Consider the following 15,467-nt stretch of genomic DNA (forward strand, 5'->3'; position numbering starts at 1 on the left):
GACACCCTCAGAAGGCCCACGTCCATTCTCTGATGAGCCAGAACTGTTTTGGAGGCACAAGGGAGACCTACACGATATAAGGAAGGTGGTCATAATGTTGTGCCTGATCGGTGTATTTTGGTTCCAGAATAGTACAATAAAACGTCATAAGCAGAATCCTATAAATATACCAGTCTTAAAAATAGATAAATGAGCACGTCACATCAGTGTCAATACGTGTTACAGTAGGTTGTTGTGTGGAGATTAAAGAACAGAGAATGCTAAGATGTCTCTTATACCGGAGCAGTGTCTACTGTCCGTTCAACGCACACTTTAAATTTATGCATGCACACAGGTGTGGCTTATTTTGGGTCTAATTGTTTGTTTCATTCACTAACTGAACACACTGTGCGCGCACAATGCCAGGGTCTTAAACAGTCTGGCTGTTGCCACGGTAACACCTGTAAGCAGCTCTGCACGCCAGTAAGCCGCTTGTAGCTTAAAGTGGAAATGGCTTTGAAGCATATAGATTTGTTATGTGCGCAACGAGAGCTCATCGGGATATAAATGGTGAAAGGTGAATTCTTTTCCGTGTAAATGCGCAATTACACGGAAGTTAATCCCCACGTAAAAAGGCAGAGGGATTCGTTTAATCCTCAGTCGCGTCACCGGACTCGGTGCTCATTAGATTCATTCGCGGACACACACGCCCCCTTCCTCTTACCCGCTCGTGGTGCTCTATGAGGATCTCCACTACAATGTTCTGGAACTTGATGTCCATGATGGCTGCGACCGTCTCCTCCTGTGGCCGAAGCAGAGTTGGCCCGAAGACAACACCCAGGTTGGCAACGGTCATCAGGTTATGCTGGTGGTGATTGGCTACACTGTGGAGAGGAGTGGACAGAGAGGAAGCGGGACAGCACTTAATTAAAAAAACAATCAAAAACACTTTAATTGATAATTTAATAATTTTTTAACCCAACACTACGGGCAGGCATCATCTTAGTGGAGCATTTTTGCATCTTTTCAGCTCACTGGTTCAGTTTAATTGTCTATAACTTTACTGTGTTATATCAACAGTACTGCCAGGACCTCCAGGTCAACACCAGGTCAAAGTATATCAGGATACTGACTTGGAAGGACTGGAGGAGTGAGTGGACAGCCAGAGAAAGAGAGGAAGGATGTCAGAGAACAGAGTGAGGTTAATTTTCTTTGTCTATCTGGCGTTTAGGTTTTGCAAAATATTTTAATCTCAACGTGCATGACAGGAAATCTGCAACAAGCGAGGTGTTAAATTTACACGGTAGGGAGCAGGAGGAGACAGACAAGGCGGTGTCTTGCTGAATGTGATGATAAATTACTTTGACTTTTGCTCTCTTTGCACGCCATCTGTCGCGATCCTTAAGAGCTTAAACCCTTTTTTATTATTTACTGATGTTTGGATTTATATTTACACAGTTCACCGAATGCCCGACTGCAATTTCCTTTTTTTTTTATTTTATATGGGATGCTTTCGTATAAACACTTGGATACCAGTGCAATAAAATGTCAGATCTCATCTGAGAGCTGCATCAAATGAAATCGGACCTTATTGTCATTTTGACATACATGCAACCGTAATGCGGACTGAAATGGTGTTCCTCTTGGAGATCTGTGCAGACTTAGTTAAACAAGCTAAATAAGTCAAAGACTTGCACTGTAGTGTATTGTCTCTGAGCCACTTTACATATGAGCCAGTGGTGATGATGACAGCCATCAGGTAGAAACCACTAAGCCCAGGTAAATATAAACACACGTGCCCAACACTCCTGCATGTTAGCTCACCCACATGTGGTGTAAATACGGCTGATGCCCGATTTGTCACAGATTGTATCATGCTGCTGTTGACCGAAGGATAAATGCAGAGGGCTTAGATGGCTTTAGACTGAAAACACAATGCCAGTCGGTTGCTGCTTCGGGGGAATAATTATTCAGAAGCCAACTGTGTCACGGCCTGCTTTTTATGATTAAGGGATGTGGTTATGTAACCTACATGTAACCTGTGTTTTATTCACAAATCCTCTTACCAAACAATATACAGCATTGCCGCAGTATGAGTAGTGTTCATAGTTCATAATGTGGAAGCAGAAGTTGTGATGAAAAAAATATTAGGAGTTGAAAAAATGCTTCATGAGAAAAAAGGTTTTAGCCCAAGTGAACCTGACCTGTGTTAGAATGAAATATATCCATTTAAATCCTATTAAAAGATTGCATTAGAAGTAACTCTGACATCCCGTGGTTGTGGAAAAGATGTTAGCCTGTTTGAGAAGGGTCAAATCATTAGCATGCCTCAAGCAGAGAAAACATCTAAGGAGATTGTAGAAACTACTAAAATTGGGTTAAGAACTGTCCAACGCATTATTAAAAACTGAAAGGAGAGTGGAGAACCATCGTCTTAGAGGAAGAAATGTGGTCAGAAAAAAATCCTGATCAGTCGTGATCAGCGATCACTTAAATGTTTGGTGAAAACAAATTGAAGAAAAACAACAGTAGAACTCAGGGCTATGTTTTCATAATGAAAGTAAGAGCATTTCCACATGTACAACGAGAAGGGAACTCAAGGGATTGGAACTGAACAGCTGTGTAGCCTTAAGAAAACCACTAATCATTGAGGCTAACCGTAAAAAAAGGCTTCAATTTGCTAGGGAGCATAAAGATTGGACTCTGGGGCAATGGAAGAAGGTCATGTGGTCTGATGAGTCCAGATTTACCCTGTTCCAGAGTGATGGGGGCATCAGGGTAAGAAGAGAGGGAGATGAAGTGATGCACCCATCATGCCTAGTGTCTACTGTACAAGCCTGTGGAGGCAGTGCTATGATCTGGGGTTGCTGCAGTTGGTCAGGTCTAGGTTCGGCAACATTATGTGCCCAAAGAATGAGGTCAGCTGACTACCTGAATATACTGAATGACTAGGTTATTCCAGTGTGTTTGTGTTAAATCCACCTACTTGGCCAGGTGTTTCATCAGCAGCTCCAGCATCTGTCTGTTCTTCTCCGGTAGCCGGTGGACTAACGCATGGATCTCCGTCACCCTGGCCTCTGGGTTGTCCATCTCTGCACAAAGACGGGCACAAAGAGAAGGGTCAGCCTTCTACACAAATACACAAATCTGGAACATCTCAGTGCAGAGATCACCGTAAGAATAAAGCAAAGAAATGAAGAAGCACTGCAAGGATATAAAGTAAAATATCAGATTTTGGATAGTTTCATAACAAGTCGAATATCCGCCTAAAAAACAACATTTAATGGGCCTATGTGAGATAAAGCTTTGACTTAGCGGACATGCATATGTGCACAATGTTGCTGCACTAAATATTAACTGCTGAGTCCTAAAGGTGTATTAATCTGCAACCAGAGTCTACACTATTAACTCCTCTTGGGGTAAACACTACAATTCCCATCTCTTTTTAGTTAATCGCTTCCTCTAAAATCACACTGTTTATTACAATTTAACTGCAGGGCTTGACAAACAGGATAAGGGAGATATGCAGGAAAGGACTAGTAAACCTTTTGTTTCGGTCTCTAAGGAAAACACAGAATAACGCTAGCTTGAGGTGTAGATCAGTGTGATTCTGTGATTGCCATTGTAAACCAGTGTATGTCAAAAGTATTACAGACTGGAGCAGAGTTCATTCAAGCCAGACAGAGAGACAGAGAGAGATGCAAAAAGCAGACGAGACAGGCAGGTTGTATTTGTCACTGTGGGTGTAATGCTGCTGCAAAGTGGGAAAGGTCTGTGTTCTGGTAGACAGACAGGGCAGACAGGAGCTGTTATAGACGAATGACTATAATAAGTCAGGGCTGCAGGGCCAGTCAATAGAGAGATGACAGCAGAGTCACAGTAGATCAACCCTCAGGCCCCAGCTGTCAGCGCCAGGAAGTACACCTCCACATGGCAGACAATCTCACTTGCAGACATTTTGTGAGCAATTAACAGGCCTCACAAGCTCCCAAATAGATGAAACCCCTCATATGTACCATTAAAAAAGCACCATCAAATAGCACCTATATGCAAATACAGGAAGAACAATGGCTACATACACAGATCAGGCATAACATTATGACCACCTTCCTTATATTGTGCAGGTCTCCCTTGTGCCACCAAAACAGAGACATCAGAGAATCTCGTGTCTGGCAACAGGATGTTGTTAGTGGAGGGGTGCTTTGGGTCCTATGGGTTGAGGGGAGGGGCCTCTGTGGATCATCCCACAGACACTCGATCAGTTTGGGATCTAGTGAATTTCTAAACCATTTTTGTGTGTGTGCCTGTGTCAGGCTGCATCCTGCTGGGTATGGCTGCTGCCATCAAGGAGTGTCATTGCTATGGGGTGGGGGTGCCTGGTCTGGTCTAGGTGGGTGGTGCATGTCTAAATAGCATCCACACGAATGAATGCCAGGTCCAAAACTTTCCCACCAAAACACTGTACTGTCACAAGATGGTCAATGTTATATACTTCTGTCAGTGGTTTTAATGTTGTGGCTGATCGGTGTATGTCTCCTAATTTCTCCCCCTAATGTACGTTTGAAAACATTTGTGAATTAACAAGGTCTTCATTAAACCAGTTGCCAGTTGCAAACGGACGGTCTACCCGGCAGACATACCTGGACAGTCACTGTGCCACCTCCGTGCCTCTGTCTGTCCATTGTCTCTTGCGGCGGAGCCCTTTGAGAGTTTTGCTTTATGTTTTGCGTGAGGCACAGTACTTACTGACATTTGAATCTGTGCAAGGGGTGGAGTTACACAATTAAGTGTGAAAGCCTGTAAAAGCCGAGGGACAAACTCGTGAAAGTTCATTGTTCGGAGTTTTGTATGGTCAAACAACAGCTGCAGAATTTAACTTTTTTTTTTTTTTTTTTTTTTTTTTTGTCGGACCACCTGATGGGTGAGGTTTATTGAGTCAGGATAAATTATTTCACTCTCAGAGAACATTCAGCTGTCTTGAAGATGGATTGCCTAAACTCTCCCAATTGTCACTGCAATCATTTCAGTGTGTCAGATTCTTCTCATGTGGCTGCTAGGCTACAGAATAAACTACCGTGCACACTGGCTGCTTTGCACCATGAGATAGAGGCTTAGCATGAGAACTTATCAGCCAAAGCAGATTGCTTGAAGATATATGTATTCCTGTGCATGTTTATCTGGCTTTTGATCTATTTTAGTTGGTTATGCATGTTTAACCTGCCGTTACACGGTAAGGTCTGTATTATTCATATCCGTCTTGCTGCTGTTCTCCTTTACTAAATATATGCAACAACTGGTCTAGTCTGTTCTGTCCAGTGCAGTCTAGAAAGGATGACTCGTCGACCTGTTTTCTTTGTTCGCCGGGGCCAATCCTCTAGAAAACTGAGCTGACATGGGAAGGAACTACAGGAAATGACTGCGTGGATCTGGCAATGGTGCAGGAAATGGCTCCTTAACGTCGTGTGTCGTTTGTGTGTGTATTAGGAAAAAGGCAGCAGAGTGTGGTAGTTGAGTCGGCCAAGGTGTCTGGTTCAACACCAACATACACATGATCGTAGTTTGTGATATTTATCATTAAGTGTAACGCGTGCTTGTAAACTTTGTGGGGCTTTACAGATTTATCGCCGATCTTGTCTTTGTCCTTAGCCCTTTATCAGTTTCTGTTATGTGGGTGTCTGCATTTGCATGTCATAAATTTTCTGTGTGAATGTGTACGTGCATGAATGCGCGCGTGCTGGTGTGAGTGAGCTCTTGTACGTTATCTGAGGCTGAACCCTGCAGAGGCAGCGGTGCGATTTGAGGACAGTGTCCTCGTCTGAACTCCCTCTTTCAGCTCCTCCCTTTTTCCAGCTCTACTTCGAATAGGCTTACCCAGCTCCTCCCACCACCGAGCTCATGGACCCCAACTTTTGTCTCTGCTCACTCTCATCCAGTTTTGAATATTTGGTTTGAATAGAAATCAAGGCATGGCCAGATTAAAAGGAGGAAATAGTTGGTGAAAAAAAAAAAGGAGTTAATGAGGAGGAGGAGAGTGCCGCCTGGATTTGTGCTACCTGCCTTAGGCATGTTCTGGCACTGGCAGGAAAACACACATTGAGTTATTGCTCTGGCTCTAGACATTAGGATTTGAATGCAGTGTTGTTTTTCCTCATTAATTTGTTAATTTTCTCCTCATATTTCATCAGTGCTTTTCTCAATTTTTTAAATATGTCTTCTATTTAACACATTTCCACTTGTGTTTATTGCCAATTCAATTCCTTCAATCTGCTTTTCATTGGGCTTCATTTTCCACCGCAACAAGGTGAAGGTTTTTTTTTTTAAATAAAATGAATGATAATACAGAGGCGAATCATGTTGACAATGAGTTTAATTTAATGCTATAGAATGACATTGAGAGTCTGTCCTCCACGAACCTTCCTGTTCATTAGTTTTCAATTGAAATGAACACTTTAAAGCATGGCTTTATTACACTTACACTAACCAATAGATGGATTTGTTTGCTGCCTGACGAACAAAAGTTGTCAGCCCTTGGGTACGAATATACTGTACAAGTTTCTGTTCTCTTTCCACTCAGCCACCATGCATCAGCTAATGTTCTGCCTCTTTATCTTTGTTTTGGTTGTAACGACACGCCTTCACAAACTGATGGTGTTGGATTTGGGGTGGTTGCGTGCCAGTCTGCAAACCAAACCTCTTCATGCATCGATTAACCAGCTGCACAAAATGTTTCTGTTATGTTTTGAATGTAAATAAATGTGCAAGGATGTGTCTCAGTTTCCCCTTTTCCTTGTGAACATTTGAACGACTTTTTGCCGTTGGATGTGGTGAGACAACACAGTGTGAGAACTAGTAATTATTTCCAGCAATTCGTGGGGGATCCTAAGGCAATCCAAGGCCAGATGGGAAATAAAATCTTTCCAGCATGTTCTGATGGGGGCATCTCCGTTCCGCCTTCATTCTATGCTCTAGTGTTTGCCTGGACTGTCTGCTACAGCCCCCACATCACTCACCACAATAGAAATCCACCTGTTGATCTCACACACATCTTTTGCCCTTGTTCTTAATGGGGAAGGAGTGGTAACAATGGTTAAGCAATGATACTTGATGCAATTCTAAGTAACTCTGCATCTCAAAAAAGTGGACTAACAAAAGAAACGATTACATGAAACAGGAAGCTGAAAACTAGGATTGTATTGCCCTCCAGGCTTTTGTTCTGGAGAGAAAATGAAACTAAGACAAAGTGAACACCTGCTGTGTACTACTACAACAAACTCCCCCATTGCTTTTTTTGATTGTACATTCACCTGTAAACATTTGATTATTGCTATTAAAATGAATGACCTCAGCTTGTGAAGCTTGCTGTCAGTATAACAACTTTCCAGGATTTAAACTTTAACATAGCCTAACACAACTACCACTGATCAGCCTCAACGTTAAAACCAGGAGAAGTAAATAACATTAACCGTCTTATGGCAATTCAATATTCTGGCATTGGCGTGGATGTTACTTAGACATGTAGCACCCACCTGGACAAGACCAGGCACCCCCACCCCATAGCAATGACACTCCTTGGCAGCAGTCATCCCCAGCAGGATGCAGCCTGACACAGGCACACACACAAAAACGCTTTAGGAACAGCTCCAAATTCACTAGATCCCAAACTGGTCAAGTGTCTGTGGGATGATCCACAGAGGCCCCTCCCCTCAACCTATAGGACCCAAAAGCCCCCACTAACACCATTCTGTTGTCAGACACCACAGGACACCCTCAGAAGGCCCATGTCCATTCTCTGATGAGTCACAACTGTTTTGGAGGCACAAGGGAGACCTACACGATAGTGCTAATTCTTAACAATAAGAATTAGCACTGCAGCATACACTGGTCAGCCACAACATTATGACCACTGACAAGAGAAGTGAATAACATTGACCACAATTGTGACAATTCAGTGTTCTGCTGGGAAACGTTTGGACCTGGCATTCATTCCTGTGGATGTTACTTGTACATGCAGCACCCACCTAGACCAGACCAGGCACCCCCACCCCATAGCAATGACTCTCCTTGATGGCAGCAGCCATCCCCAGCAGGATGCAGCCTGACACAGACACACACAAAAACGCTTTAGGAACAACTAAAAAAACATGAAGAACAGGACAAGGTGTTGACCTGGCCTCCAAATTCACTAGATCCCAAACTGATCAAGTATCTGTGGGATAATCCACAGAGGCCCCTCCCCTCAACCCATAGGCCCATGTCCATTCTCTGATGAGTCACAACTGTTTTGGAGGCACAAGGGAGACCTACACAATATTAGGAAGGTGGTCATAATGTTATGGCTTATCGGTCTAATGCAAGAATGTTAAAATAGTCAAATTCACCTTTTATCCATTTATAAACTGTATATATCAATATTAAATGATTCAAGAGTATTTTAGCATGGATCATGCCGTTGGGAGCAGATTATGCTCTATGGCAAATATGTACTGGGCTGATTGTTTGATGTGGAGGTATTTTTTTCTGTTGAAACACCCCATAATGAGGTCCGAATGACATATTACCAGAGAATATGTACCTTTATTCGTTCCAGTCTTCCAACGGTGGTCCTGAATAGCTTTTCGCAATGCTTTTACCACAGTGGGCATCAAACAACCTCAAACAGCAGACTGAACACGCATTTGAGAAGCAAATGAGACACATAATGATAAAATACTCACTGGCTGCTTTGATGAAGCTCCTCTGATACTGGTACGTCATGAGAGGTGCCGGCAGCATCCTGGCAACACAAGATAAGGACGTGTCAGGCGGAAAATATCAGCTTGGAAAACGGGTTTAGGTTTGACTGCTTTGTGAAAATCAATAAATGTGAATAGCTCCGGATGGGCACACATCTATCCGTGGTTCTGTTTTCTCCACCTTGCTGGCTTCCACAGGGAGACATGAGTTTTTCACTGCTGCCTGATGAGTGTAATGGCTCCTGCTGGTTCTCAATGAGACCTGACCTGAGGTTTTGATGCTGTAAATGTGTGCATGCGCGATTGTGTGAGAGAAGCGGACAGCAGGTGTTTCTGTAAATCTGTCAGTGAAGTGTGTGTGTGTGTGTGTGTCCATGCATTTGTGTTCTGCACAGCGCAGGCTCATTGAGGTACAGTAGATTCTGCACAGCATGAACACCGCTACTCCTCTCTTTCCCTTTTGCTTATTCTTGGCCTCCCACAATCCTAATCCTTCCTTCATTTCCCAGTATTGATATGCTCTTGAGAAAATAATTTAACCATCAACAGCTTTACAATGTGCACAATGTACCTGGGATGTGATGGTGAAAACTACAACTGTGTGTGCAATGAATGAAGCAAATAACCGCACGAAAACCAATATATTGAGTCCGATAGAGGCCAGAGATCTGTTTGTTTTGTTTTAAAAAAGAAGCAGGTATTTATTCAAAACGAAATGAAAAAGATGAATCCATTTATGATAGGTCGTTGACCCTGAACGAAAACTGAAAAACAATTGTGGAAACTACTTAGTATGGGAAATTATGTAAGCCCTTTCAGACAGACCTGAGATAGTGCTTCATAGCGCTCGTTATAGTCTTAACCTCCCACTCTGGGTTTTCCAGCTCCACGTCAGCACATGTCTTGGGATCTGCAGAAAGATAAAGGAGAGAAAATACAGATATTGTGTTTAGTTTCTATGTCGACCTAACGAAGCTGTTTGTCTGCATAAATGTGCTTCTGTGTTTTACCCATAGCGAGGCCCAGTAGTTTTTGTACTCGGGAGCTGACCCCAGCGATTCTGTACAAGCCCTGTTCATCGATACCTGGAAGTGAAGAGAGGGGAAAACGGCAGGGACGTTTTGAACCAACTGAGAAATACTGTTTAACCCCCGTGACTCCTCTTTTGAAAGTCAGTGTACAGTTGCTGCATTGAAATGACTGAAATGACATACTGTACATCAGCGGGGGGATTTTCCCAGTCACATGCTAAATTCATCCATGCGCAAACTAAAATAGCCAGTGTTGTTTAAAGATTAACGAAGGCATTTACTGGAATGACTGTAAAAAATTAATCAAAGTACTGAATTTAAAGTGTATGAAGACTATTGCTGCTGGTACATTTCATGAGGATGAGCGGCAGAAATAAAAAAAACTGAATAGAGCAACAAATGAATGACTTAAAGAACTATTAATTTGGGCCATTAAACGTGCCAAAACTACAGATACTGTTGTATTGCTGTGCATATATTAAGTTCATAGTGTTCTTTTGTGATTTTACGACTTCCTGGAATCCCTAATGTCTCCCTACAGCCCCTTAAGGAGAGCATTAAGCTTATTCTGCCAGTACCAAATGGGCTTTATGTTGTTGTTATACAGTATATTATACTTACTTACAAGGCGCTCCAAAATCAGATCACATGCATCTCTCTGCTCACAATTTTTGAATTTTAGTGTTGTGCTTTGTTATATTACGAACATTTAAGGGAAGTCCTTCATTAATTGTTTAATTGATTAGTTTATAACTTCTCAGAAAACCCAATATTTAACACAAAAAGTATGATTTTGCAAAGCTGAAGGACTGACAACTTGACCTGGATGAGTTTCTTGAATCGGTTTGCTGTTTGAGAGTGAGTGTCATGCTTGTAAGACTATTTTAAATCAATATCTGTGATTTCTGGATTCTGTAAGCAAGTAAAGTGACATAAAACTATTAAAAAACATCCAACAATGCAACTACAGTATGTGGTGGGACATACACAACTTTATCTGAACTGAAAAGTATAACACATCACAGCAAAGAAGATGGAAATTCACAGAGAAGAAAAAAAAACAGAAAAGAAAAGAATATGAGTTAATATCGCACCTCGAGTTTCCACCGCATAGATGAATTTCTTCATCACGTTGAACCCAGTCACATCCAGCTGGGCCACTGATGGAGAGGGAAATGAAAAGAAGGAGCATGAGACATATGTCACTTTAAAAAGAGTTCAAAGAGTTATTTAAAACTACAAATGCTGAAAGCTACATGACAATGGTCACTAAATAAAGAGTTAAGTTAAGTTAATTGAAGCTACTTACTGCCTTCAGCCTGGTTGTCTCTGTTGAGATTGTAGACCTGCAAATGTAAAGAACAACACACATGTAAAGAACAACGCACAAACTCCGTCAGTTGAAATATTTTTAACTATCAAGTCTAATAAGGCCATAGAAACATACAAGATCAGGCATAACATTATGACCACCTTCCTAATATTGTCCCTTGTGCCTCCACAACAGTTGTGACTCATTATATGGGTTGAAGGGAGTAAAATACTGTTGGATCATTTAATACTGATATATATAGTTTATAAATGGATAAAAGGTGAATTTGACTATTTTAACATTGTTGCATTAGACCGATGAGGCATAACATTATGACCACCTTCCTAATATTGTGTAGGTCTCCCTTGTGCCTCCAAAACAGTTGTGACTCATCAGAGAATTGACATGGGTCTATAGGTTGAGGGGAGGGGCCTCTGTGGATCATCCCACAGATACTTGATCACTTTGGGATGTAGTGAATTTGGAGGCCAGGTCAACACCTTGTGCTGTTCTTCATATTTTTTTTGTTGTTCCTAAAGCGTTTTTGTGTGTGTGTCTGTGTCAGGCTGCATCCTGCTGGGGATGGCTGCTGCCATCAAGGAGAGTCATTGCTATGGGGTGGGGGTGCCTGGTCTGGTCTAGGTGGGTGCTACACGTCTAAGTAACATCCACAGGAATGAATGCCAGGTCCAAAAGTTTCCCAGCAGAACACTGAATTGTCACAATTGTGGTCAATGTTATTCACTTCTCTTGTCAGTGGTCATAATGTTGAGGCTGATCAGTGTATGCTGCAGTGCTAATTCTTACTGTTAGCAAATGTTTCTTATTAGACTAAACACAAGCTGTAACTTTGGCTTCTAGTCATGGTGAAAATATATCGTTAGTGTTCATATCAAACCAATTAACACATTCTAATACAAAAAATACAGCAGAACACAGAGTATGTGTGTTTGATTGCTTGTGCTCAAGCTTAAATCCATCCTACATCTGTAAGAGAGGTCTCCTCTTATAGGTCTACGTTGATTTTGTACTTGACAATTGAGTGAAGTAGCAGCCACGGACCAATCCTGACAACAAAGGCAGGAAATAACAAGCGCGTGGAACACGATCGCCCACATTTCTTATTTTATGGTGGCTCCCCTGAGCTGCTTGTTCAAGCTTGTGGTGATTTTATGGATGCGGATTACCTTGGCACATCTGAATGCAGACATGAAGGAGATGTTGGGACATGAACAGTGTGGAACACAGCACCGGCACACTTTTATCCTCGAGGCAAAACAGCTGAATATTGAGAAGGCGCAAACGAAGCTTTGAGGAGAGATTATCCCCCTCAGACTGATCAGCTGACACGTTTTATCGGTGATATGTGACGTAGGTGACAGCAAGTAGAAAAGATGCGGGGAAAAAAAAAAAAGTTGGAGATCTTGTTTTGTCCCTCTCCCCCCTGTCTCCGTCTCTCTCTCTCTCTCTCTCTCTCTATCTATCTATCTCTCTCTCCCTCCGTAGATTTGTCTCCGTCATTGAACATACCGGTAACCATGGCAACCTACCGGTTCTCTCCCATCCATGGCCTCCATCCACAACCTGCGGTCCTCCTCTGACAGAGCCTGCATGGTGATCACTCCAGCCCTTCACACACACACACGCACACACAAAGAGAGGACACACATTAGCTTATCAAATATCAAGGTCAGTGGTGAGCATCGTCAGTTAGACGCTGTTAGATCAACAAACCCTCACGAGTACTGGCCGAATACACGCACAGATAAACATGCAAATACTTCACGCAGCGGCATACGCTTGTAAAGCAAACCACAGCTGCTATCATCAGCATCTTATTTTAAACAAAGAGCTTCTCAACTAAAGAAAATCTTGTGTTTTTTAAAAAAAAAAACGAAAACAAAAAAAAACGGTTAGATTGCTAAACAGTTTTTTTTTTACATTATTTTAATTAGTAAAAGAAACACTGACATGAACACGGTTTTATGGGAGGACCTTAGAGGAAAGATTTTCATTTGTGGGTGCTACAGCACTTTTCAGCAAATCGTAAAAGGATCAAAAAAGAGCCAACAAATATAGCCTGAAAAATTCACCAACTAATGAGAGTTCATTAGACTGAGCAGCTAAGATAAATCCTCCTAATAAAGGCAGCCTCCATCGTGCAGACTCGCACTCTCATTAGCCGTGTCCGTCCCTGCCTTCTATAGGTTTCCAATCAATCCTACAGTCACCCCGTCACTGGCAGCGCATTTATCTTCAGCTGTCAACGTCGCAGCGCTACAACCACCTCCACACACACACACCGGTCTACACTCAGTCCCTCAATCACCACACGCTACCCGGCACACAATCACACTCATCCAGACACATTTACATGCAAGTCCACGGCCACATCCCGGGGCCACAGAATGAGCCCAGCCTAGTCTGGATCTGGCGTCTGAACCTGACATCTGCCGCACTGTAACTATAACCGGTAGCATGAAGTTGGCTCTGCTGAGTGCATGTTTAACTATTCATCTATGTGAAAGAGAAATTACAGAGACAGGTGCTTTTTACGTCCGGTGCCGAACAAACTAATACAATTATGTGATGTGCATTAAATCATTAGAAGTAATCACTGCCTGTCAAGCATAGTCTGACTGAAATGTCAATCATGTCACTCAAGAGAAGCATTTAATGAAGCGGGAATTATTTTTCCAGCAAAAGATGAGAGACGGTTTCGTTTTAAATTCAAAACGCCGCCTGAAATTCAGTCTTTGTGCAATTAAAATGTTTGCCATTTTGATCTCATTTAATGTGTTAAACCCTCTGTTTCATTTATGCAAATACCAGTTGCTCTTTATTGTTCGTCACTTTATTGTAAATCCTTGTGTGCCGTTTCTCTGGAGTTAACTTGCTCCATAACTTCTGGACCATAAATTACCATGGCGATCTGTTAAAAGTGAGACAGTTGTGTAATACTACAAAATTTGACTTGAGCCCAAACATGGAAAGCCCACTGGTCTCGCTAAAACGCAGAAAGGCGCACAAATATATGCAAAGCGGCGAAAAGCGGTTAGAAAAACAAACCAGTGAAACGTCTGCATAGCAACAACACAACACACGTGTGCTGGCACACCATTTGAGGAAATACCTGACTTGCTTAACAACTACCCTGTACCACTTTAAAGACACATAAACACCGATAAATGCATTTCATTCATTTTAATCAATATGAATTATGTTGTAATATAATAAAGGTTCAATAGGGGAACAAGGGACAGCAGGCTGAGATGATGATGACATGGTTGGCTGATGTGATAGGGAGGAAAAGTTGGCTGAGTCAGAGAGGACAAACGGCCACAATGTCCCATCTGGAAGTTCACATCAACTGTGCAGCACCCCCATGTGTCCATTTGCTGTAATTACGCCTAGCAAAACCACCTCATCCCGAGATGATCATGAAATGTGTCGTATTGTTAAAGACATAAAGTAAACCATGGTATTGGAAAATGGGACGCTTAGAGGTCAGACGGTCAAAGTCCATTATTTTGGAGGGAATCACACACACACACACACACACACACACACACACACACACACACTAACCTGTCCACAGCCTCCACATCGAAACAGAACCTCTTTTCTATCGAGTCAGTCTTCCTCCTCGTGCACGACTTGAGGGTGAAGCTCTCCTCCTCTCCCTGGAGAAAAAAAAAAAAATAAGTTAGAGAGGAAAACAAGGCGCTGCATCACTAACAACCTCATACTGTACATGCAGAATGGCATTTGGGGATGCATCCATATCACGCACGGCATTGGAGAAGATAGATGATACTCTTTTACCAGACTGAGAAGTGGGTCAGTTTTGAGACTTAAAAAGGGAAAAATACTCCTTCCTCACATGTCGAAGGCCAACTGAACCTACAGTATTTCAAACTAGCTGTCCAGAGGAAAGAACAGTGTAATAAATTTGGACAAGCCAGTTTCTGTGTGAAAGCCTGCAGAGACTTTCTAACAAGGAGTGAGCTCAAAGCAGAAAAATATGTATAAACGTGGACAGTCCAGGTGGTTCATGTTCTGAGTCACAAATACACAAATATTTACATTCATATTGGCAACTGACCCTTTGCCGGCTTTCTGATTGGTCTGCTTCCCACCAACCATAGGACTCCTTCCCTTTGTCCTGACTTCCTATATAACTGTTGCTAGGTTAGGCACATAATAGTAAGTAGGGAGTCCAAAGAAAACTGGCGAAAAGGCTGTATTTCCAATGTCTGCCTTCAGTACGGTTGCTAACGTCACCTGCCTCACCTCCAAGTTACTGCTAGACCTCATATTTACAGGTTCTCAACATTTTTTTTATGGGAAAATGGTAAAAAAAAAAGATAAAAATAAGAAATAAATATGAAACGACAGTAAAAAAAAAAGTCA

At 42.2% G+C, this 15,467-nt stretch overlaps 1 protein-coding gene across 2 annotated transcripts in view; it reads right to left on the reverse strand.

The window, feature by feature from the left end:
• LOC311502912 (rho GTPase-activating protein 26-like) overlaps nt 1-15,467 on the reverse strand; it is a 75,222-nt gene that overhangs the window by 14,648 nt on the left and 45,107 nt on the right. For both annotated transcript variants that reach the window (XM_084565358.1, XM_084565357.1), the window contains 9 exons: nt 14,643-14,737; nt 12,605-12,683; nt 11,052-11,088; nt 10,837-10,902; nt 9,722-9,796; nt 9,537-9,621; nt 8,694-8,752; nt 2,966-3,071; nt 704-863 (listed from right to left, as the gene is read on the reverse strand). In XM_084565358.1, coding sequence (XP_084421484.1) covers nt 704-863; nt 2,966-3,071; nt 8,694-8,752; nt 9,537-9,621; nt 9,722-9,796; nt 10,837-10,902; nt 11,052-11,088; nt 12,605-12,683; nt 14,643-14,737 — 762 coding nt within the window. The remainder of the gene's footprint in view (nt 1-703; nt 864-2,965; nt 3,072-8,693; nt 8,753-9,536; nt 9,622-9,721; nt 9,797-10,836; nt 10,903-11,051; nt 11,089-12,604; nt 12,684-14,642; nt 14,738-15,467) is intronic.

The sequence above is a fragment of the Chelon labrosus genome, assembly GCF_963514085.1.
Source record: "Chelon labrosus genome assembly, chromosome: 17".
Lineage (NCBI taxonomy): Eukaryota > Metazoa > Chordata > Actinopteri > Mugiliformes > Mugilidae > Chelon > Chelon labrosus.